This window comes from Patagioenas fasciata, chromosome 34 (genome assembly GCF_037038585.1).
Source record: "Patagioenas fasciata isolate bPatFas1 chromosome 34, bPatFas1.hap1, whole genome shotgun sequence".
NCBI lineage: Eukaryota > Metazoa > Chordata > Aves > Columbiformes > Columbidae > Patagioenas > Patagioenas fasciata.
In genome coordinates this window covers 2,902,849-2,927,401 of record NC_092553.1, presented here as the reverse complement: position 1 = coordinate 2,927,401, position 24,553 = coordinate 2,902,849, and the positions used below count along the sequence as shown (strand labels likewise).

Genomic DNA, 24,553 nt, shown 5'->3' with positions numbered 1-24,553 from the left:
CCAAGAAGCTTCTTCAGTGGTTGGTGAAGGTCCCTCAATGGTTGCCAAGAAGGTTCTCAATGGTTGCCCAAGAAGCTCCCTCAATGGTTCCACAAGAAGGTCTCTCAATGGTTCCACAAGAAGGTCCTTCAATGGTTGGCCAAGAAGGTCCTTCAATGGTTGCCCAAGAAGCTCAACGGTTGCCCACCCAAAATGCTCATTTCCCCCCTCTCTACTCTAAAACTGACTCAAACAGTTGAAGTTTCCGTGTCAACCCCAACTGGAAGACGTTGTGGTTCGATGCGGTTCGATACGGTTCAATGTGGTTCGATACGGTTTGACGTGGTTCGATGCGGTTCGATACGGTTCAATGTGGTTCGATACGGTTTGACGTGGTTCGATGTGGTTCAATGTGGTTCGATACGGTTTGACGTGGTTCGATGCGGTTCGATACGGTTCAATGTGGTTCGATACGGTTTGACGTGGTTCGATGTGGTTCAATGTGGTTCGATACGGTTTGACGTGGTTCGATGCGGTTCGATGTGGTTCAATGTGGTTCGATACGGTTTGACGTGGTTCGATGCGGTTCGATGCGGCTCCACATGGTTCCGTTTTCCGTCCCGCTGCCCCAAACCACCAAAATTGTTGGAATCCCCACAGAACGCGGCGGCTCCGTCGCTCAAGGCCGAACCAACGAGATGGACCCGAACTCCACCCAAAACCACGGCCGGAGCCGCTCTCCGGCGAACGCCGCGGGCGGGAACCTGAAGACGGGCGCCTGGTTCTCGGCGTCGAAAAACGCCACTTCCCCCCGCTCGTAATCGAGGCAAACCCGGATCTTTTTGGGCACCCGCGGCAGGTCCAGGAGGACGGGGGGGTCGCTCAGGGCCCTGTTTTTGAAGCCCCATCGCTGCACGGCCCAGACGCCGCCCTCGGGGGTGAAGGCGCCGGGTCCCTTGCGCGGCCGCGACTCCTTGGTGACGCCCACGGCGCAGAACTGCGCGCGGCTCAGGTCGACGGTCCAGGCGTGGCGGCCCGAGGCGAAGCTTTGGTGGCCCAGGACGCAGGGGTCGGCGTCGAAGCGCTCGGGGCCGTCGGGGGGCGCGTGGGGGCCGAACTCCCAGCGCGCCGAGCGCAGGTCGCGGGACAGCAGGAGGCGCGGGTGGGCGGTGCCGGCGTCCAGGGTCACGTCGGCTGCGGGGAAAGGGGGCGGGAAGGGCGGGAAAACGGGGCGGAAGAGGGAAATGGCGGGAAAACGGGGCGGAAGAGGGAAATAGTGAAGAAATGGGGTGGGAAAGGGAAATGGTGAGAAAAGGGGGCAGAGAAAGGAAACGGCGGGAAAATGGGGCGGAAGAGGCGGGAAAAAGGGCGTGGAAAAGGGAAATGGCGGGAAAACGGGACGGAAAAGGGAAATGGTGGGAAAACGGGGCAGAGAAAGGAAACAGTGCGAAAATGGGGCGGAAGAGGCGGGAAAACAGGGCAGAAAAGGGAAATGCCAGGAAAACGGGGCGGAAAAGGGAAATGGCGGGAAAAGGGGGCAGAGAAAGGAAACGGCGGGAAAACGGGGCGGAAAAGGGAAATAGTGAAGAAATGGGGTGGGAAAGGGAAATAGTGAAGAAATGGGGTGGGAAAGGGAAATGGCAGGAAAAGGGGGCAGAGAAAGGAAACGGCGGGAAAACAGGGCGGGAAGGGGAAATGGCGGGAAAACAGGGCGGGAAGGGGAAATGGCGGGAAAACGGGGCGGAAAAGGGAAATGGTGGGAAAACGGGGCGGAAAAGGGAAATGGTGGGAAAACGGGGCAGAGAAAGGAAACAGTGGGAAAATGGGGCGGAAGAGGCGGGAAAACAGGGCAGAAAAGGGAAATGCCAGGAAAACGGGGCGGAAAAGGGAAATGGCGGGAAAAGGGGGCAGAGAAAGGAAACGGCGGGAAAACAGGGCGGGAAGGGGAAATGGCGGGAAAACGGGGCGGAAAAGGGAAATGGCGGGAAAACGGGGCGGAAAAGGGAAATAGTGAAGAAATGGGGTGGGAAAGGGAAATGGCGGGAAAAGGGGGCAGAGAAAGGAAACGGCGGGGAAACAGGGCGGGAAGGGGAAATGGCGGGAAAACGGGGCGGAAAAGGGAAATGGCGGGAAAACGGGGCGGAAAAGGGAAATAGTGAAGAAATGGGGTGGGAAAGGGAAATGGCGGGAAAAGGGGGCAGAGAAAGGAAACGGCGGGAAAACGGGGCGGGAAGGGGAAATGGCGGGAAAACGGGGCAGAAAAGGGAAATGGCGGGAAAACGGGGCGGAAAAGGGAAATAGTGAAGAAATGGGGTGGGAAAGGGAAATGGCGGGAAAAGGGGGCAGAGAAAGGAAACGGCGGGGAAACAGGGCGGGAAGGGGAAATGGCGGGAAAACGGGGCGGAAAAGGGAAATGGCGGGAAAACGGGGCGGAAAAGGGAAATAGTGAAGAAATGGGGTGGGAAAGGGAAATGGCGGGAAAAGGGGGCAGAGAAAGGAAACGGCGGGAAAACACGGGGCGGAAGAGGCGGGAAAACACGGGGCGGAAAGGGGAAACAGTGGGAAAACATGGGGTGGAAAGGGCGGGAAAACGGGGCAGAAAGGGAAATAGTGAAGAAATGGGGTGGAAAAGGGAAATGGCGGGAAAACAGGGAGGAAAAGGGAAATAGTGAGAGGAAAACGGGGAGGAAAAGGGAAACAGTGGGAAAACGGGGCAGAAAAGGGAAATAGTGAAGAAATGGTTTGGAAAAGGGAAATAGTGAGGGAAAACGGGGAGGAAAGGGGAAACGGTGGGAAAACATGGGGTTGAAAAGGGAAATGGAGGGAAAACACGGGGCGGAAAAGGGAAATAGTGAAAAAATAAGGGGGAAAATTAAATGGTGGAAAAATTAAAGGGTGAAAAAATAGGGTAAAAAATTAAATGGTGGGAAAAGGGGGCGGAAAACTAAAATTGCACAAATTAGGGTGAAATAATAAAATTGTAAAAAATAGGGGGGAAAAAAGGGGAAAAATAGGGTGAAAAAGGACGAGAAAAGGGGGAAATTACTGGATGACTCACCCATTTTTTCTTCCTCTTGCCCTAAATCGCGCGATATAAAACGAATGATTAGCAATGATCTGAATTCAGGTTCCAAAAGGCGAAGTAAAAGGGTGAAAAACTCACTCACTGTGCTCATCCACGCGTTTCCCTGCGGAAATCATCAATTAAGACCAATTTAAAAGGCATTTTAATGAGGGTTTTCAAAGCGGAAAAGGAGTTTCGTCCAAAAAAAGGTGGAATTGGTCAAATTGGGGGTTTTTACATAATTAGGGGGCGTCGTTTGGGTAATTTGGGATTTGAGTATATTATAAAATGTTTAATTACGAATTACCCTGAATATTCTAATTTTATTTTTAATAGGAAGGAAAAACATTCACTTACCAGCTTCTCGATACTTTAATTCCGCTAAAGAAAAGAAAATAAGACATAAATTGTTATAATTTCATTTTTAAATGTCACCTGCATCATCTGAAATTATAGAGAACACAACAACCCCAATTGTGAGGAAAAACCCAACAAAATACAGAATCCCAGAGACTGGAAGGGACCTGGAAAGATCCAGAACTGGACACAATGATCCAGGTGTGGCCTCCCCAGGGCAGAGCAGAGGGGCAGGAGAACCAATCTGACCCAGCTGGTCTCCCATCCAAGTGCTGACCGGGGCCGACCCTGCTTAGCTTCCCAGATCAGATGAGCTGGGGCGTTCTCAGGGGGGTGTGGCTACATATATTATATACATGTATATATATGAGTTCCGCAAGTATATCCTGATAGTATCTGAACTAAACCCTTTATTCAAGAGCACAGCAGAGGGGCAGGAGAACCTCTCTGACCCACTGACCCCCCCTTTAACCCACCCCAGGTCCCATTGGCCTTCATGGTCTCCCATCCAAGCGCTGACCGGGCCCGACCCTGCTTAGCTTCCCAGATCGCATGAGATGGGGCGTTCTCAGAGGGGTGTGGCTGCGTATACTATGTGCATATATACATATATATACACATATATATGAGTTCCTGAAGTCTATCCTGATAGTATCTGAACTAAACCCTTTATTCAAGACCAGAGCAGAGGGGCAGGAGAACCTCTCTGACCCAGCTGGTCTCCCATCCAAGTGCTGACCGGGCCTGACCCTGCTTAGCTTCCCAGATCAGATGAGATGGGGCGTTCTCAGGGGGGTGTGGCTGCATGTATTTTATATATATGTATACATATATGTACATCTAAGTTTCCTAAGTGTATCTTTATAGTATCTGAACTAAACCCTTTATTCAAGACCAGAGCAGAGGGGCAGGAGAACCCCTCTGGACCCCACTGGTCTCCCATCCAAGTGCTGACCGGGGCCGACCCTGCTTAGCTTCCCAGATCAGAAGAGATGGGGCGTTCTCAGGGTGCTGTGGCTGCATATATATCATACATATACATATATAAGTTCACCGTTCTGTGTCTTGTAACAGCAGCCGTTACCAAAGCACCCAAAAACCCCCAAATTCAGGTAATAAAAGGAATAAAACCGACTCACCGAGCTCCTCCCGCAACTTCCCTGAAAAAGGAAATAACAGCATTTATTTAATTAGGGTTTTTCTCTAATAGGGCGGACACTTGCACGCCTCTTAATGCCATTTATTTATACTTAATTCCATTTATTTTACCTTAATTCTACTTATTTTTTACTTAATTCAATTAATCGACATCTTTAAGCCAAACCTGATGCTCTCACGCCTCTTAATTGGATTATTTTGTACCTAATTAAGTTAATTTAGGGATTTTTAAGCCAAGCCAGTAGCAGCAAAAGCACCCCCAGCACATCAACCCCCACACTCACTAATGACACCATCCTGGTTGCCTAAAAATCAAGGAAAATAGAGAAAAATGAATTAATCCAATATCTTTGCCTCCAAATTTAGATTTTTTGCAATAAAAAAATAGTCAAAATATGGGAATTTCTCCCTTTTTTTTGGGGGGGGGGGAATAAACTCACGAATTTCCAAATCTCGGTCGCCTGCAAAAAGGACAAAATTGATGTTTTTACCAATCCGGGACCTTTTTCCCTCAGATTTCATGTTCTGAATGTTGAATTATTCACATACCGAGCAGCTCGGTCAGGCAGCCTTGAATTAAAAATCACATTAAAGAGGCATTTTAGATTGAAAAAGAGCTTTTTAACAGCAAAATTCGACATATTCTATAATTGATATCTATAGATTTACAATATAGAAACAACAGCCCTCAATTCGAACCCTAAATTCACCTTTTTCCCCCCATTTCTTTAAATGGATTCAAAGGGAATTTAAGCAGAGAAAACCCATTTGTATTCTATTGGAATTCGAAAGATTGTGGTGAGCATTTAAAATTTAAAAGAAATTGAAATGATATGAATAGATAATGAATATATATGAATATATATGAATATATATTATATGACATTATAACTTACTTATTTCCGCTTCGTTTTCCCCTAAAATAAACCCAAAAGAAATGGGATAAATGACAAGAAACCACTTTTGCCTTTGCGTAATTCATATTTTAATTATCATCAGGCTTTTTAAATGGTTTTATTTTATTTATTAAAGCATTTAATACTTAAAATAGTCTTGGTTAAATTAAAGTTTAGGGGTGGAAAACGCGCTCGGGCGCCCCCAAAGACCCAAAAGGGACGCAAATTGGGGTTTTGAGGGTGGGAGGAAAACGCCGAATCAGCAAAAATTTAAGGGGAAATAGGAGGTTTAATTGGTTTATTTCTGATTTTATGGTTAATTCTATTTATTTCCCCCCTCATGGGTATTTCCAGGTTCACGTTGCTCATTTATAAATAGAGAAAACAGGGAAGGTGTGTGGGGGGAACTTACGGATTTTCTCGTCCCGTTCCGCTGTAAATAAGAAGAAATTAACAATTAATTAGCGCATAATTGAGTTGTACAAGTTGAATTTAGAGCTGGTTTTCTACGTGGAAATTGTATTTTGGGGAGGATTTATTGAAAATATCCCCGTTTCACACAGCAAAAGTTGATTAAACGGGGCCCTCAAAGATTTGGGATACACGGAAAAAAGCACCAAAATACGTCAATTTTGAGCAAAATAGGGAAATTTCTCACCGAGTTCTGCCGCGTGTCGGCCTTGAAATTGAGGAGATAAAGCGGAAAACAGGGGTTTTGTGGTGTTGCTTTTTATTTGTTCCGATGCCACAATAAATGTTGAAATCTCAGCGGTTAAAAAGGGCGCTTACGGAGTTTCCGGTTGCACTCGCCTAAGAATTAAGGGGAATAAATGATGATTCCGGGCTTATCGTTCCCATCTATAAATCGGAATTAATGGGGAATAATCACTCACCGACGTCCGCGGTGAGTTCGCCTGAAAAATAGAATTAAAGGGTTAATTTGAATGGGGGTTTTTAGGTTTTCCTGTAGGTAGATGGGTAATAGAGGTAACTATATGGGTAACTATAGACTGGTCGGCCTAATCTCCATCCCTAGGAAAGTGATGGAGCGACCTGCACGGGCTGTAGAGGAGAATTCAATGCAATAGAACAAGTGTGGGGTGTTGTATCCGGGCAGAACAGCCCCAGGGTCCAGTGTAAGCTGGGAAGGGGCTGGTGGAGCAGTGGAAAGGGACCTGGGGGGACCTGGGGGACCATGAGCCAGCACTGGGCCCTTGTGGCCAGGAAGCCAATGGGACCTGGGGGGGTTAGAAGGGGGTGGGCAGTGGGTCAGAGAGGTTCTCCCGCCCCTCTGCTCTGCCCTTAAACAAAGGGTTTAGTTCAGATGCTATCAGAATATACTTGTGGAACTCATATATATATAATATATGCAGCCACAGCACCCTGAGAGCTCATGTGATCTGGGAAGCTAAGCAGGGTCAGCCCTGATCAGCGCTTGGATGGGAGACCATGAAGGCCAATGGGACCTGGGGTGGGTTAGAAGGGGTGGTCAGTGGGTCAGAGAGGTTCTCCTGCACTTGAATAAAGGGTTTAGTGCAGATACTATCAGGATAGACTTGAGGAACTTATATATATATGTATAGAATATATGCAGCCACACCCCCCTGAGTACAGCCCAGCTCATGTGATCTGGGAAGCTAAGCAGGGTCGGCCCCGGTCAGCACTTGGATGGGAGACCATGATGGCCAATGGGACCTGGGGGGGTTAGAAAGGGGTGGTCAGTAGGTCAGAGAGGTTCTGCCCCTCTGCTCTGCCATTGAATAAAGAGCTTAGTTAAGATACTATCAGGTTATACTTGGGGAACTCATATATACATATATATATATATATAATATATGCAGCCACAGCACCCTGAGAACGCCCCATCTCATGTGATGTGGGAAGCTAAGCAGGGTCGGCCCCGGTCAGCGCTTGGATGGGAGACCAACCATGGAGATGCTGAAGGGAGCGGAGCATCTGCCGTGTGAGGGAAGGAATAAGGAGCTGGGGCATTGAGCCGGAGAAGACTGAGGGGTGACGTTAATTCTGGGGTTCTGTGACTACATGGTGATTTTTGAGGCGATTTCCCCCCCCAAGAAATTCAACCAGAAATTTCAGCGGGAAAACAGAAACCTACCGATTTTTGTGTTCTGCTGCCCTAAAGAAAAAAGGAAAGAAAAAAAAATCAATATAATAATTAAAAAAATAATAAACCCCACAAAAATTAAGGAAATGGACTCACCAATCTCCAGTGTAAATATCCCTTAAACCAGAAAATAACACGAATTCCCGTTAATTTTTGGAACGTGACTCGAACCGTCCCAAGGTGGGGGAGGGAAAAATGTCACTTACTGATGGTCGCATCACATTTTGCTAAAAAAAGCCATTAAAACAACAAAAAACAGTCAGTTTTCAGCACCCCCGGCCACTCTTTTCCCCCTCATAATATAGGGAATAAAATGATTTACCGAGTTCCCCCGTGAGCTTCCCTGAAGAGAGAGAAATACAAGATTTGGTTAAATTTATTTGTACCCTTCTCTCCGTGTAAATAATTTTCTTGTTAAATTTATGGAATGAGAAGAGTGCAGGAAATGCAGGAAAAATGGGGTTTTGGGGGGGGATGGTTCAGCCTTTACCCCCCAGTTTTAGGCCTCAGGAGGAAAAGGTCACTTACGAAGCTTCACATCTCGCTCCCCTGAATAAAAAAGAGAGAAAAAAGTATTAAATCCAGCATTTTGGGGGTTATTTTGGTTGGTTTTTTTTAAATTGGGAATTGGTCTTTTTGTGGTTTCGACGCCAAAACTCCAAAGCCAAACGCATGAGGCCTAGTGAGGCCTGGGCAAGAACCTCCATAAAATGACACAGAAATGGAATTAAAACGGGAGGTTCTGTATAAAAATCCAACTTACCAAGCAGCGCAGTGAGTCTACCTGGGAAATAAGAGAGGAAAAGAATTAATTAAACCCATTAAAGTGACTAAAATTGACCCCAGGGAAAGGTTTTGAAGCCTGAACCTGGTTTTTTGTGTCAAGGGACTTTACAGAACCCCAGAATTAACGTCGCCCCTCAGGCTCCAGAGCCCAGCTCTCCATTCCCTCCCTCACACGGGAGATGCTCCACTCCCTCCAGCATCCCCGTGGCCGCGCTGGACTCTCCCAACAGCTCCCTGGCCTTCTGGAACCTTCTAACCCCCCCAGGTCCCATTGGCTTCCTGGCCACAAGGGCCCAGTGCTGGCTCAGCCCACAGCACCCGCTGTTCCCAGCTGGTCTCCCATCCAAGCACTGACCGGGGCCGACCCTGCTTAGCTTCCCAGAGCAGATAACATGGGGCGTTCTCAGGGTGCTGTGCTGCATGTATTATGTGCATATATACATATATATATATATACACACATATATATGAGTTCCCCAAGTCTATCCTGATAGTATCTGAACTAAACCCTTTATTCAAGGGCAGAGCAGAGGGGCAGCAGAACCTCTCTGTTCCCAGCTGGTCTCCCATCCAAGTGCTGACAGGGGCCGACCCTGCTTAGCTTCCCAGATCAGATGAGATGGGGCATTCTCATCGGGGTGTGGCTGCATATATTACATACATATATATATACACACACATATATAAGTTCCCCAAGTGTATCCTGATAGTATCATAATTAAGCTCTTTATTCAAGGGCAGAGCAGAGGGGCAGGGGAACCTCTCTGACCTACTGACCACCCCCTTCTAACCCACCCCAGGTCCCATTGGCCTTCATGGTCTCCCATCCAAGTGCTGACCGGGGCCGACCCTGCTTAGCTTCCCAGATCACATGAGCGGGGCTGTTCTCAGGGGGGGTGTGGCTGCATATACTTTATACATACATACATATATATACATATATATATATATATATATATATAGATATGTAAGTTCCCCAAGTGTATCCTGATAGTACCTCAACTAAACCCATTAATCAAGGGCAGAGGGGCAGAACCTCTCTGACCCACTGCCCACCCCCTTCTAACCCCCCCAGGTCCAATTGGCCTTCATGGTCTCCCATGCAAGCACTGACCGGGCCCCACCCTGCTTAGCTTCCCAGATCAGGTGAGATGGGGCGTTCTCAGGGTGCTGTGGCTACATATATATATGTATATGCATGTATGTGTATATGTGTTCCCCAAGTATCCTGCCCTGTTATTCAGCGACAGAGTAGAGGGGCAGGAAAACCTCTCTGACCCATTGAGCACCCTCCTTCCCAGCTGGTCTCCCATCCAAGCGCTGACCGGGGCCGACCCTGCTTAGCTTCCCACATCACATGAGATGGGGCGTTCTCAGGGTGCTGGGGCTGTATATACTATATATATATATTTATATATATGCGTTCTCCAAATATAACCTAATAGTATGTGAACTAAACCCTTTATCCAAGGGCAGAGCAGAGGGGCAGGAGAACCCCTCAGACCCACTGACCCCCCCTTCTAACCCCCCCAGGTCCCATTGGCTCCCTGGTCTCCCATCCAAGCACTGACCGGGGCCGACCCTGCTTAGCACAGACAAACACTCACGGATTTCTGCTGCGAGTTTGGCTGCAAAGAGGAAAATAATTAACATTTCTGTTAATTTGGGTGGCATTTCTCTGCAGGAAATGCAGAAACTTGGGGAAAATTATGTTCTAATTTGCCATTTTTCACTGACAAAGGTTCCTCCACCCCCAAATAGGGTGGTTTTTAACCCCCAAAATACAAGGAGAAAGTAACACTTACTAATTTTTCTGTCGCGTTCCTCTGGGTAAAAAAGGAAGGGAAAAAAGGCAGAAAAATGATGATTAAATGTGAAAATATCGCGGCTGCAGCCCCCGACCAAGAGGAATCGCACTTACTGATTTTTGCGTCGCATTCGCCTGAAAATGGATTAAAAAGGAAAAATAATCAATGAACGCAAAGCAAATCTGATGGAAATAAAATTTCTTACCCGGTTCTGCCGTGATTTGCCTTAAATCAGAGCAAATAAATTAATATTGGGTTTAAATCGAATGGACAACCCGGGGTAAAATCACGTTTTAATTGCACAAGATGGTGTGGACGGATTAAAAAAGTAAGATGTTAAAAATTAAACGTAGGGGGAGACCATTGTAAATGGGGGGGGTGTTTGGGGGAGACCATCAGCCCAATGGGGGGGGTCCTAGGGGAGAACATTGTGAATGGGGGGGGTGTTTGGGGAAGACCATTGTGAATGGGGGGGTCCTAGGGGAGACCATTGTGAATGGGGGGAGTCCTCAGGGAGACCATTGACCCAATGGGGGGGTTCTAGGGGAGACCATTGTGAATGGGGGGGGTGTTTGGGGAAGACCATTGTAAATGGAGGGGGTGTTTGGGGGAGATCATCAGCCCAATGCGGGGGTCCTAGGGGAGACCATTGTGAATGGGGGGGTGTTTGGGGGAGACCATCAGCCCAATGGGGGGGTCCTAGGGGAGAACATTGTGAATGGGGGGGGTGTTTGGGGAAGACCATTGTGAATGGGGGGGTCCTAGGGGAGACCATTGTGAATGGGAGGGGTCCTAGGGGAGACCACTGTGAATGGGGGGGGTGTTTGGGGGAGACCATTGACCCAATGGGGGGGTCCTAGGGGAGACCATTGTGAATGGGGGGGTCCTAGGGGAGACCATTGTGAATGGGGGGTGTTTGGGGGAGACCATTGACCCAATGCGGGGGTCCTAGGGGAGACCATTGTGAATGAAGGGGGTGTTTGGGGAAGACCATTGTGAATGGGGGGGTCCTAGGGGAGACCATTGTGAATGGGGGGGGTCCTAGGGGAGACCACTGTGAATGGGGGGGGTGTTTGGGGGAGACCATCAGCCCAATGGGGGGGGTCCTAGGGGAGACCACTGTGAATGGGGGGGTGTTTGGGGGAGACCCCAAAGCCACACTCACCATGTTCGGTGTCGCTTTCTTCTAAAGGGAATAAAAATATGTAGAGAAGAACGTGTGTATTTGGTGGTTGAAAAATCAATAATAAAGAGAAAAATATATTAATATAAACCACAATAATAAATGCATTAAAAATCAAGTAATAAATTGATATAAAATATGAATAAATGCATGAGAGTAAATAGAAAATAAATACATACAAGACATCAACAAATGGAAATTTCGGGAGGATTAAGGAAAGTGAATAACTCACCAAATTCTTCCGTTAATTTCCCTTAAAACAACAAAATGAAGATGAATTCAAGGCTTTACCCCCAAGTTTTGACCAGAGAAAAAGGGGGAAAAACAGCAAATAAAAGGAACTTACTGATTTTTGCGTCTCGTTGCTCTACAAAGAAACAGAAAATTCAGCCCTAAATGAGAATTTTGGTGGGTTTTTCTTAATTTGCGCTATAGGAATTGGCTTATAATGTGTATTTATGTCTCTTTATTGGCTGCTGGGAGATGTAGAATAATGAGATTTATTTTGAGGGGAAAAGGGGATAAAATCACCTACCGTGATCCGCGCTCCTTTTCCCTTCAGAAAAAGACAAAATAAAGGTAAAAACATTAAATACAGGTTAAAAAAAATAGCAAAAGACAGAGTAAACGCCCTCAAATGGGGCAAAATTGGGTTATTTGGGTGTGGCATTAATAAATATATTGATACGTACCCGACTCCATCGTCACCGGGAGCTTCTTGGAGCTGTTGGGATGAGAAGAAACAGTTAAAAACGCCTCATTTTTCCTCTTAAATCGTTTAAATCGGACAAAAAGTCACTATAATTGAATTTTCCGGTGTGTTTTTCACACTAAAACCCCAGGAATAAACCCAAATTACCCTTCCCCCCCCGCCTTAACCCTGTAGTAATTAAAAATAAGCCTCACCGAGCGTGGCGGTTGGGTGTTAACGATGCCAAATTGGATTTAAATGTGTTATTTTTGCATTCCCAACGCCAGAAACGTTCGTTTTGAGGTGGGGGTTGGTCCGTGCTGCAGATTTTTGGCGGATCATGAGGAAAATGTTACACGGAGTAGCTTTATTTTAATTAATTTGGGGGCGGAGGCGACAGCTGCGCCGAGAGGAATGAACCAACCATCTAATTTTAGCCGGTTCAAATGCCGAGGAGCAGGACCCTGATATAGATACGGCCCGAATAGGATCCTGAGAGAAAAAATAGAAGAAAAGTTATTAAAAATAATCATAATTTCGAGGAGAAATCGACACCGCGGCTCCTAAATTACTCGTGGTGTTAATTAGTGAAAGCGACGTGGCCCAAGAAGATGAAGGTTCTTGGATTTTGGTGCTTGTGGGTGTTCATTTGAAGCCCTTAAGAAGGGCTGGGGGGGGAATTAAGACGTGAAAATTAATTAGCAAAAGGCTCATTAGCGGCCGAATCTTCGTTAGCAGGCTCCTGAGGGCCTGGTTGTGCCTGTGGAGTTGGGGTGGTTTTCTGGGTGATTTTCTTAGGAAAACCCGAATTTTAAAGCTTAAAATTGGTTTATTTGCTTATATCCTGTTCCCCACAGCCCCCCCCATCCCACCACCAGCCCCCCAAATCCGCCTCTGCCCCCACAGGCCCCCAAATTCTTCCCTTGTCCCCCACAGGTCGCCATCCCGCCGCCATGTTGCCCTCCCCAGGCTCTCCATTTCCCCCACGTACCCCTGTCCCCCAGAGCCCCCAAAACAATCCCTGTCCCTCAGAGCCCCTCCCTGTCCCTCACGACCCCCCCCATCCCACAACCAGCCCCCCAAATTCTCCCCCCATCACCAACACTCACCCCTACACTCCTTTCCGTACAACTCCCTGCGCGCAGCCATGTTGCACTGCGCGCCGCCATGCTGCCGTACAGCTGCAAGGCTACTTCCGCTTCCGCCGGACGCCGCCTCCTTCTTTTCCTGTCCCCGCGTTGGCGGAAGGTAGTGGCGGCCGGACGGGACCGGGCCGGGGCCTGCGTTGAATCCGCCGCCATCGGCCCTTCATCGCCGCCGCCATGACGGAGCAGATGACCCTGCGGGGGACCCTGAAGGGCCACAATGGCTGGGTGACCCAGATCGCCACCACCCCGCAGTTCCCGGACATGATTCTCTCCGCCTCGCGGGGTGAGGGATGGGGGAGGGGGCGGGGGAGACCATCGGAAGGGGGGGGGGGCTGATTGGGGGAGACCATCAGCCTGAGAGGGGGGTGGTTTTAGGGGGAGACCATCAGCCTAATGTGGGGGTCTTAGGGGGAGAGCATTGTAAATGGAGGGGGTGTTTGGGGGAGACCATCAGCCCAATGGGGGAGGTTTATGGGGAGACCATTGTAAATGGAGGGGGTGTCTGGGGAAGACCATCAGCCCAGGGCAGGGGGAGACCATGGGGAGGGTGAAGGGGGTGTTTGGGGGAGACCATTGGTCATAGTGGAGTCCCTCGAGGGTCGGTACTGGGACCAGTATTATCCAATCTATTCATCAATGCGTTGGATGAGGGAGTAGAGTGACTGTGCTGGTGGCACCAAACTGGGTGACACTGGAGGCTGTGCTGCCACCCAGAGACCCGCACAGGCTGCAAAGGATTCAATGGAACCGAACAAGTGTGGGGTGTTGTATCCGGGCAGAACAGCCCCAGGGTCCAGTGTAAGCTGGGAAGGGGCTGGTGGAGCAGTGGAAAGGGACCTGGGGGGACCTGGGGGACCATGGGCCAGCACTGGGCCCTTGCGGCCAGGAAGCCAGTGGGACCTGGGGGGGTTAGAAGGGGGTGGGCAGTGGGTCAGAGAGGTTCTCCTGCCCCTCTGCTCTGCCCTTGAATAAAGGGTTTAGTTCAGGTACTGTCAGAATACACTTGGGGAGCTTATATATATGTATATGTATATAAAAAATGCAGCCCCAGCACCCTGAGAACGCCCCATCTCATGTGATGTGGGAAGCTAAGCAGGGTCGGCCCCGGTCAGCACTTGGATGGGAGACCAGCGGGGAAGATGCTGAAGGGAGCGGAGCATCTGCCGTGTGAGGGAAGGAATAAGGAGCTGGGGCATTGAGCCGGAGGAGACTGAGGGGTGACATTAGTGGTGATCAATATGGAAAGAGGGAGTGTCAGGAGATGGAGACATTGGTGACAACCAGTGATAGGGCAAGGGGTAATGGGTTCAAACTGGAGCACAGATGGTTCCGCTTAAATGTGAGAAGAAACTTGTTCCCGGTGAGGGTGGCAGAGCCTGGCCCAGGTTGCCCAGGGGGGTTGTGGAGTCTCCTTCTCTGCAGACATTCAGCCCCACCTGGTTCCTGTGCCACCTCCTCTGGGTGTTCCTGCTCCACAATAGATGATATTTCGAGGTCACTTCCAACCCGTGACATTGATTCTGTGACCATTGTGAATGGAGGGGGTGTTTGGGGGAGACCATCAGCCCAATGGGAGGGGTCCTAGGGGGAGAGCGTTGTAAATGGAGGGGGTGTTTCGGGGAGACCATCAGCCCAGAGCAGGGGGAGACCATGGGGAAGGTGAAGGGGGTGTTTGGGGGAGACCATCAGCTCAAGAGGGAGGTGGTTTTAGGGGAAGACCATCAGCCCAATGGGGGGTCTTAGGGGGAGAGCATTGTAAATGGAGGGGGTGTTTGGGGGAGACCATCAGCCCAATGTGGGGGTCTTAGGGGGAGAGCATTGTAAATGGAGGGGGTGTTTGGGGGAGACCATCAGCCCAATGTGGGGGGGTCTTAGGGGGAGAGCATTGTAAATGGAGGGGGTGTTTGGGGGAGACCATCAGCCCAATGTGGGGGTCTTAGGGGGAGAGCATTGTAAATGGAGGGGGTATTTGGGGGAGACCATCAGCCCAATGTGGGGGGTCTTAGGGGGAGAGCATTGTAAATGGAGGGGGTATTTGGGGGAGACCATCAGCCCAATGTGGGGGGTCTTAGGGGGAGACCATTGTAAATGGAGGGGGTATTTGGGGGAAACCATTTGGAAGGTGAAGTGGGTTTTTGGGGGAGACCATTGACTCAAGGGGGAGGTGGTTTTAGGGGGAGATCATCAGAAGCAGGGGGAGATGTTTGGGGGAGACCATTGACCTGGGTCGGGGGGGATAAGGGTCAGACCAGACTATTGGGATATTGAGGGGGAGACCGTTGTAAGGGACGGGGGTGTTTGGGGGAGACCATTCCTTGAGGATTAGGGGGGGAAGGGGCGACCACCCCCGTTCATTCCCCATCTCCCCCCAGACAAAACCATCATCATGTGGAAGCTGACGCGGGACGAGACCAACTACGGGATCCCGCAGCGCGCCCTGCGCGGCCACTCGCACTTCGTTAGCGACGTCGTTATCTCCTCGGACGGGCAATTCGCCCTCTCGGGCTCCTGGGACGGGACTTTGCGCCTTTGGGACCTCACCACGTGAGTCACCGACGCGATTTTGGGTGCAAAAAGCGAAACCGAGACGATTTGGTACATCCATAAATGGATTTTTACATCCTGGGACGAGCGGAAACGCCGTTCAAAACGTTGCCTTTTTCCCCCAGAATTGCTTAAACCGCACAAGGAAATAATTATAATTGAAGTTATAATTATAATTTTCGTGTGGTTTTCATCCCGCCGCCATCCCGAGCGCAGAAAAGACCGAATATTCCCCCAAATTACCTCCTTTTCTCCCAATGATTAAACATGACGCCAAAACCTGACGATCCCCCGGGATCTGACGACCACGTCCTGCAATTATGACGGGAGAGATGCGCAATGCGGGGGGGTTAAACTCATTTTTGGCTCATTTTGGGGCTGAATCACGGCTACGATGGTTGAGATTTGTGCAAACAGCATCAAGTCGCCTCATTTTTAACGTATTGAAGGCAAACGCAACCGGTGCTTTCATAACCCGCTCGGCGTGGTTTTTTCACCCAATATATGAATTTTTGCCCCTTTTTGGCGCGGTTTCGGTGCGAAATTTGGCGTTTCCCCCCCCTACAGTGGCACAACCACCCGGCGCTTCGTTGGCCACACCAAGGATGTGCTGAGCGTGGCCTTTTCCTCCGACAACCGCCAAATCGTCTCGGGCTCCCGCGACAAAACCATCAAGCTCTGGAACACCCTGGGCGTCTGCAAATACACAGTGCAGGTGGGGCTTGAAACAACCCCCCCCCGGGGTGGATTTTGAGGAGAAAACGGGCGGTTTTGGGCCTGGGAAGCGTCGCTGGGTGTTTTGCTCAGCATGGTTTTGTGTGTTTCAGGATGAAAGTCACTCGGAATGGGTGTCGTGCGTGCGGTTCTCGCCCAACAGCAGCAATCCCATCATTGTGTCCTGCGGTTGGGACAAGCTCGTTAAGGTGGAATCAATTAAAATGTGCTTTTTCCCCCCAAAAATATGAAGATTTAGGGTTTGATAGCGACATTTAACCCACTTTTATCCTCCCCATGTGCTTTTCTTTCCCTTAAATCCCCTTTTTATGGTGTGGTGGTGATGTTTAATCCCTTTTTCACCCCCAAATTGTGGGGTTTTCACCCCCAAATTGTGGGGTTTTCACCCCCAAATTGTGGGGGTTTTTCCCGCCAAATTGTGTGTTGTGTTTTTTTCCCGCCAAATTGTTTGTCATGTTTTCCCCCCCCCCCCAAATTGTGGGGTGTTTTCCCCCCCAAATCGTGGGGTGTTTTCCCCCCCAAATCATGGTGGTTTTCCCGCCAAATCGTGGTGGTTTTCCCGCCAAATCGTGTGGGATTTTTCCTGCCAAATTGTGGTGGTTTTCCCGCCAAATCGTGGTGTGTTTTTCCCCCCAAATCCCCAGATTTAGGGCAATTAGTTGCATTTAACCCCCTTTTTATGTCCCTGTGTGTCTTTTCCCCCCCCAAATCTCACCATTTAGGGTCCATTAATGATGCTTAACCCCTTTTCCCCCCCCAAATCTCACCAGTTAGGGTCCCTTAGTGACATTAAACCCCCCTTTTTCCCCCCAAATCTCACCATTTAGGGTCCATTAATGATGCTTAACCCCTTTTTCCCTCCCAAATCTCACCATTTAGAGTCCATTAATGATGCTTAACCCCTTTTTTCCCCCCAAATCTCACCATTTAGGGTCCGTTAGTGACATTAAAACCCCCTTTTTCCCCCCCAAATCTCACCATTTAGGGTCCGTTAGTGACATTAAAACCCCCTTTTCCCCCCGAATCTCACCATTTTCCCCCCCAAATCTCACCATTTAGGGTCTGTTAGTGACATTAAACCCCCCTTTTTTCCCCCAAATCTCACCATTTAGGGTCTGTTAGTGACATTGAACCCCCCTTTTTTCCCCCAAATCTCACCATTTAGGGTCTGTTAGTGACATTAAACCCCCCTTTTTTCCCCCAAATCTCACCATTTAGGGTCCATTAATGATACTTAACCCCTTTTCCCCTCCCAAATCTCACCATTTAGGGTCCATTAGTGATGCTTAAACCCTTTTTCCCCCCCAAATCTCACCATTTAGGGTCTGTTAGTGACATTAAACCCCCCTTTTTTTCCCCCAAATCTCACCATTTAGGGTCCATTAATGATGCTTAACCCCGTTTTCCCCCCAAATCTCACCATTTAGGGTCTGTTAGTGACATTAAACCCCCCTTTTTTTCCCCCAAATCTCACCATTTAGGGTCCATTAATGATGCTTAAACCCTTTTTCCCCCCCAAATCTCACCATTTAGGGTCTGTTAGTGACATTAAACCCCCCTTTTTTTCCCCCAAATCTCACCATTTAGGGTCCATTAGTGATGCTTAAACCCTTTTTCCCCCCCAAATCTCACCATTTAGGGTCTGTTAGTGACATTAAACCCCCCTTTTTTTCCCCCAAATCTCACCATTTAGGGTCCATTAATGATGCTTAACCCCGTTTTCCCCCCAAATCTCACCATTTAGGGTCTGTTAGTGACATTAAACCCCCCTTTTTTCCCCCAAATCTCACCATTTAGGGTCTGTTAGTGACATTAAACCCCCCTTTTTTCCCCCAAATCTCACCATTTAGGGTCCATTAATGACGTTTAACACCTTTTTCCCCCCCCAGGTGTGGAACTTGGCCAACTGCAAACTGAAGACCAACCACATCGGGCACACCGGGTATCTGAACACGGTCACCGTGTCCCCCGACGGCTCCCTCTGCGCCTCGGGAGGGAAGGTCAGCCCAAAACCCACACGTTTCGCCCCAAAAATCAGCCCCAAAGCCACACGTTGCGCCCCAAAAATCAGCCGTAAAAATCAGTCCTAAAACCACGTGTTTCACCCCAAAACTCAGCCCCGAAACCACACGTTGCGCCCCAAAAATCAGCCCCAAAGCCACATGTTGCACCCCAGAAATCAGCCTTAAATTCAGCCCCAAAACCACGTTTCGCCCCCAAAACACATATTTCACCCCAATACTCAGCCCCAAACCCCCACATTTCACCCCCAAATCAGTCCCAAAACCCCACATTTCACCCCAAACATCAGCCCCCCAAAACCTCACATTTCACCCCAAAAATCAACCCCCAAAACACGCATTGCACCCCAATAATCAGCCCCAAACACCACGTTTTGCCCCCAAAATCAGCCCCAAAACCCCACGTTGCGCCCAAAAATCAGCCTTAAAAATCAGCCCCAAAACCACATGTTTCACCCCAAAAATCAGCCCCAAACCCCCGCATTTCACCCCAAAAATCAGCCCCAAACCCCCGCATTTCACCCCCAAAATCAGTCCCAAAACCCCACATTTCACCCCCAAAATCAGCCCCCAAACCCCACATTTTGCCCCAAGAATCAGCCCCCAAAATCTCACATTTCACCCCAAAAATCAGCACCCAAAACCTCATGTTTCACCCCAAAAATCAGCCCCCAAAAATTCACATTTCACCCCCAAAATCAGCCCAAAAAGGGCCGATTTGGGGCAAAAAAGGGCCGATTTGGGGCAAAAAAGGGGCAATTTGGGGCAAGAAAAGGGACAATTTGGGGTGGAGAAAGAGCCTCTCGGGGCCAAAAAAGGGGCCAATTTGGGCCAAAAAAGGGGCTGATTTGGGGCAAAAAAGGGGCTGATTTGGGGAGGAAAAAAAGGGCTGATTTGGGGCAAGAAAGGGGCTGATTTGGGGCCAAAAAGGGACAAGTTGGGGTGGCAAAAGAGCATCTTGGGGGCAAAAAAGGGCCAATTTGGGGCCAAGAAAGAGCCACTTGGGGGCAAAAAAGGGTCGATTTGGAGCCAAAAAAGGCCGATTTGAGGTCAAAAAAACGCCGATTTGGGGCAAAAAGAGGCCGATTTTGGGCCAATAAAAGGGCGATTTGGGGCCCAAAGGGTGGGATTGGGGTGGCGGGGGCCGGGCGGTGACACGGGGGTGTCCCCAGGACGGGCAGGCCATGCTGTGGGACCTGAACGAGGGGAAGCACCTGTACACGCTGGACGGCGGGGACGTGATCAACGCGCTCTGCTTCAGCCCCAACCGCTACTGGCTCTGCGCCGCCACCGGGCCCAGCATCAAGATCTGGGTATGGTCCAGTGCCCCCCAGTGCCCCCCAGTATCCCCCCAGTGGCCCCCAGTATCCCTCCAGTATGCCTGTAGTATCCCCCAGTGGCCCCCAGTAACCCTCAGTATCCCCCCAGTGCCCCCACAGTGTCCTCCATTATCCCCAGTATCCCCCCAGTATTCCCCAGTGTCCCCCCAGTGCCCCACAGTGTCCTCCATTATCCCTCAGTGTCCCTCCAGTATTCCCCCAGTATCTCCCAGTATCCCTTCAGTATTCCCCAGTGTCCCCCTGTGTCCCCCCAGTGCCCCCCAGTATCCCTACAGTATTCCACAATGTCCCCCCATTGTCCCCCAGTGCCCCCCAGTATCCCTACAGTATTCCCCAGTGGCCTCCCAGTATCTCTACAGTATTCCACAGTCCCCCCAGTGTCCCCTGTATCCCCTGGTATCCCCCAGTATTCCCCAGTGTCCCCACAGTGTCCCCCAGTATCCCCCAGTGTCCCGCAGTATCCCACAATGTCCCCGCAGTATCCCCTGGTGTCACCCAGTGCCCCCGAAGTGTCCCTCCAGTAGCCCCCAGTATCCCCCAATGTCCCCACAGCGTCCTCCGGTATCCCCCAGTATCCCCCAATGTCCCCCCAGTGTCCCCACAGCATCCTCCAGTATCCCCCAGTGTCCCCCAATGTCCCCCCAGTATCCCCCAGTGTCCCCACAGTGTCCTCCGGTATCCCCCAGTGTCCCCCAATGTCCCCACAGTGTCCCCCGGTGTCCCCACAGCGTCCTCTGGTATCCCCCAGTATCCCCCAGTGTCCCCACAGTGTCCTCCGGTATCCCCCAGTGTCCCCCAATGTCCCCACAGTGTCCCCCGGTGTCCCCACAGCGTCCTCTGGTATCCCCCAGTATCCCCCAGTGTCCCCACAGCGTCCTCCGGTATCCCCCAGTGTCCCCCAATGTCTCCCCAGTATCCCCCAGTGTCCCCACAGTGTCCTCCCGTATCCCCCAGTGTCCCCCAATGTCCCCACAGTGTCCCCCGGTGTCCCCACAGCGTCCTCCGGTATCCCCCAGTGTCCCCCAATGTCTCCCCAGTATCCCCCAGTGTCCCCACAGTGTCCTCCTGTATCCCCCAGCGTCCCCCAATGTCCCCACAGTGTCCCCCGGTGTCCCCACAGTGTCCTCCCATATCCCCCAGTGTCCCCCAATGTCCCCACAGTGTCCCCCGGTGTCCCCACAGCGTCCTCTGGTATCCCCCAGTATCCCCCCGTGTCCCCACAGCGTCCTCTGGTATCCCCCAGTATCCCCTAATGTCCCCACAGAGTCCTCTGGTATCCCCCAGTATCCCCCAATGTCCCCCCAGTGTCCCCACAGCGTCCTCCGGTATCCCCCAATGTCCCCACAGTGTCCCCCAGTATCCCTCCGGTATCGCCCAGTGTCCCCCAGTATTTCCCAGTGTCCCCTGGTGTCCCCCCAGTATTCCCCCCAGTGTCCCTCCCAGTGTCCCCTCAATGTCCCCCCAGGTCACAGATTTGGGAGTTTGTCATGAGACCCTCAGGTTGTGGATTTGGGGTTTTTCCGGGTGGTTTGTCCCATTTTTGGGGTTCCTGGCCGTTTGTCCCCGTGTCCCCCCCGGGCCGTGATGAAACGTTTGGTGCCATCCGAGCGCGTTGTGCGGAGACGCAGAGGCTGTTTCTGAGCCGCCCGCCGCTGCTCCGGCGTTCGGGGACCTCCTGGTGGCACCTCGGGGCTGCTCATCCTCCTTCTCCACCTTCTCCATCCTCCTTCTCCATCCCTTCCTGTTCCTCCTCCACCTTCTCCATCCTCCTCCTCCACCTTCTCCATCCTCCTCCTCCACCTTCTCCATCCTCCTTCTCCATCCCTTCCTGTTCCTCCTCCACCTTCTCCATCCTCCTTCTCCATCCCTTCCTGTTCCTCCTCCACCTTCTCCATCCTCCTTCTCCATCCCTTCCTGTTCCTCCTCCACCTTCTCCATCCTCCTTCTCCATCCCTTCCTGTTCCTCCTCCACCTTCTCCATCCTCCTTCTCCATCCCTTCCTGTTCCTCCTCCACCTTCTCCATCCTCCTTCTCCACCTTCTCCATCCCTTCCTGTTCCTCCTCCGCCTTCTCCATCCTCCTTCTCCACCTTCTCCATCCTCCTTCTCCACCTTCTCCATCCTCCTCCTCCATCCCTTCCTGTTCCTCCTCCATCCCTTCCTGTTCCTCCTCCATCCCTTCCTGTTCCTCCTCCTCCACCTTCTCCATCCTCCTTCTCCACCTTCTCCATCCTCCTTCTCCATCCCTTCCTGTTCCTCCTCCTCCACTTTCTCCATCCTCCTCCTCCACTTTCTCCATCCTCCTCCTCCACTTTCTCCATCCTCCTCCTCCACTTTCTCCATCCTCCTCCTCCACTTTCTCCATCCTCCTCCTCCACCTTCTCCATCCTCCTTCTCCACCTTCTCCATCCTCCTTCTCCATCCCTTCCTGTTCCTCCTCCATCCCTTCCTGTTCCTCCTCCATCCCTTCCTGTTCCTCCTCCTCCACCTTCTCCATCCTCCTCCTCCACCTTCTCCATCCTCCTTCTCCATCCCCTCGTGTTCCTCCTCCTCCTCCTCCATCCCCTCCTGTTCCTCCTCCTTCTTCTCCATCCCTTCCTGTTCCTCCTTCTCCTGTTCTTCCTTCTCCTTCTCCATCCCTTCCTGTTCCTCCTTCTCCTCCATCCCCTTGTGTTCCTTCTCCACCTTCTCCATCCCTTCACGTTCCTTCTCCTCCACGTTCCTTCTCTGTCCCTCCACCATCTTCTCCTCTATTTCTTGTCCGTTTCTCCACCTTCTCCACCTCCATTTTTCCACCTTTTCCTCCATCCATCCGTCCTCCTCCTCCACATTCCTTCTCTCTTCCTCCACGTTCTCCATTCCACCTTGTTCCTCCTCATCCTTCTCCTCCTCATCCTCTTCATCCTCCCTGTTCCCGTTTGTTTCCTCTCCATTCCTATTTCTTCCCTGTTCTTGTTTCCTCTCCATTCCCGTTTCCTCTCTGTTTCCTCCCCATTCCCATTTCCTCCCCATTTGCGTTTCCTCCTGTTCCGATTTCCTCCTCGTTTTCCTCCCCGTTCCCGTTTCCTCCTGTTTCTGTTTTCTCCTTGTTTTCCTCGTTTTCCTCCCTGTTCCCGTTTCCTTCCCGTTTCCTCCTTATTCCCGTTTCCTCCCCGTTCTTGTTTCCTCTACATTTCTCCCTGTTCCCGTTTCCTCCCCCGTTTCCTCCCCCGTTTCCTCCCCATTTCCTCAGGACCTGGAAGGGAAGATCATCGTGGACGAGCTGAAGCAGGAAGTGATCAGCACCAGCAGCAAAGCCGAACCGCCCCAGTGCACCTCGCTGGCCTGGTCCGCGGACGGGCAGGTACAGACCCCCCAAATCACCCCCAAATTCCCCCCACATCCCCCCAAATTCCCCCCACATCCTCCCCATTCCCACCAGCTCCCCCAAATCCTCTTAAATTCCCTCCAGCTCCCCCCAAATTCCTCTGAAGTTCCCCCCAAGTTTCCCCCCCATTTGATTCCCCCCTGATTCCCCCCATTCGCCCCCAAATTCCCCCCCTTTCCCCCAAAAAAGTTTCCCCCCCAATTCTCCCCCCATTCTCCCCCAATTTCCTCCCCACATTCCCCCAAACTCCCCCTAAATCGTCTCCAATTCCCCCCCCAGATTCCCCTCCAGATTCCCCCAAACTCCCCCCAAAATCCTCGCCCCAAAATCCCCCCCCCAGTTCCCCCCAATTCCCCCCCAAACTCCCCCCTAGTTCCCCCCAAAATCCCCCCCATTTCTCCCCCCAAAATCCCCCCCATTTCTCCCCCCCATACCCCCACATTCCCCAATTTCCCCCCATTTCCCCCTCAATTCCCCCCCCAATTTTCCCCCCTAAATCGTCTCCAATTCCCCCCCCAGATTCCCCTCCAGATTCCCCCAAACTCCCCCCAAAATCCTCACCCCAAAATCCCCCCCCAGTTCCCCCCAATTCCCCCTCAAACTCCCCCCTAGTTCCCCCCAAAATCCCCATTTCTCTTCCCCAAACCCCCCCATTTCTCCCCCTATTCCCCCCACATTCCCCAATTCCCCCCATTTCCCCCTCAATTCCCCCCCCAATTTCCCACCCAATTTTCCCCCCTAAATCGTCTCCAATTTCCCCCCCAGATTCCCCTCCAGATTCCCCCAAACTCCCCCCAAAATCCTCACCCCAAAATCCCCCCCCAGTTCCCCCCAATTCCCCCCCAAGCCCCCCCTTAGTTCCCCCCAAAATCCCCCCCAATTCCCCCCCAAGCCCCCCCTTAGTTCCCTCCAAAATCCCCCCCATTTCTCCTCCCCAAACCCCCCCATTTCTCCCCCCACATTCCCCAATTTCCCCCCATTTTGCCTCCATTTCCCCCTCAATTGCCCCCCAATTTCCCACCCAATTTTCCCCCCGATTCTCCCCCAATTTCCCCCCCAAATTCCCCCCAAGCTCCCCCCAAGTTTCCCCCCCGCTCTCCCTGACCTCTCTGACCCCTCCCTCCAAGGGGCCAATTGACCAATTCCCCCTTTTTTTGCCCCAAAACCCCGTTTCCCCCCAGACGCTGTTCGCCGGTTACACCGACAACCTGGTGCGCGTGTGGCAGGTGACGATCGGCACCCGCTGAGCCCAAATCCGCCCTTTTTCCACCCAAAACCAATAAAACCGGAGCTGCCGCCACCTCGCGCCTCCTCGCGTCCTTCGCCTCGCCCCCGAAATCTCCAAAACGAGG

The 24,553-nt window shown here is 51.2% G+C and overlaps 2 protein-coding genes across 2 annotated transcripts; one reads left to right on the top strand and one right to left on the bottom strand.

The window, feature by feature from the left end:
- Positions 1–274: 274 nt before the first annotated feature.
- Positions 275–13,348, bottom strand: LOC136114425 (uncharacterized). Its single transcript, XM_065859781.2, is given in 30 exon segments — positions 275–1,173; positions 3,038–3,058; positions 3,147–3,167; positions 3,401–3,424; positions 4,540–4,560; positions 4,843–4,863; positions 4,999–5,019; positions 5,108–5,128; positions 5,455–5,475; positions 5,867–5,887; positions 6,113–6,133; positions 6,244–6,264; positions 6,348–6,368; positions 7,571–7,591; positions 7,676–7,696; positions 7,786–7,806; positions 7,902–7,922; positions 8,108–8,128; positions 8,343–8,363; positions 9,973–9,993; positions 10,171–10,191; positions 10,287–10,307; positions 11,339–11,359; positions 11,589–11,609; positions 11,703–11,723; positions 11,892–11,912; positions 12,049–12,080; positions 12,263–12,318; positions 12,320–12,367; positions 13,157–13,348. Coding segments are annotated over 30 exon segments (1,371 nt in total). The 3' UTR covers positions 275–658.
- On the top strand, positions 13,262–24,501 carry RACK1 (receptor for activated C kinase 1). The gene is made up of 8 exons (XM_071801001.1): positions 13,262–13,478; positions 15,568–15,739; positions 16,307–16,454; positions 16,567–16,662; positions 18,364–18,474; positions 19,668–19,808; positions 23,067–23,177; positions 24,383–24,501. Exons 1-8 carry the CDS (start codon positions 13,370–13,372, stop codon positions 24,446–24,448), a joined length of 954 nt encoding a protein of 317 aa, XP_071657102.1. The 5' UTR covers positions 13,262–13,369; the 3' UTR covers positions 24,449–24,501.
- The last annotated feature ends 52 nt before the right edge of the window (positions 24,502–24,553 follow it).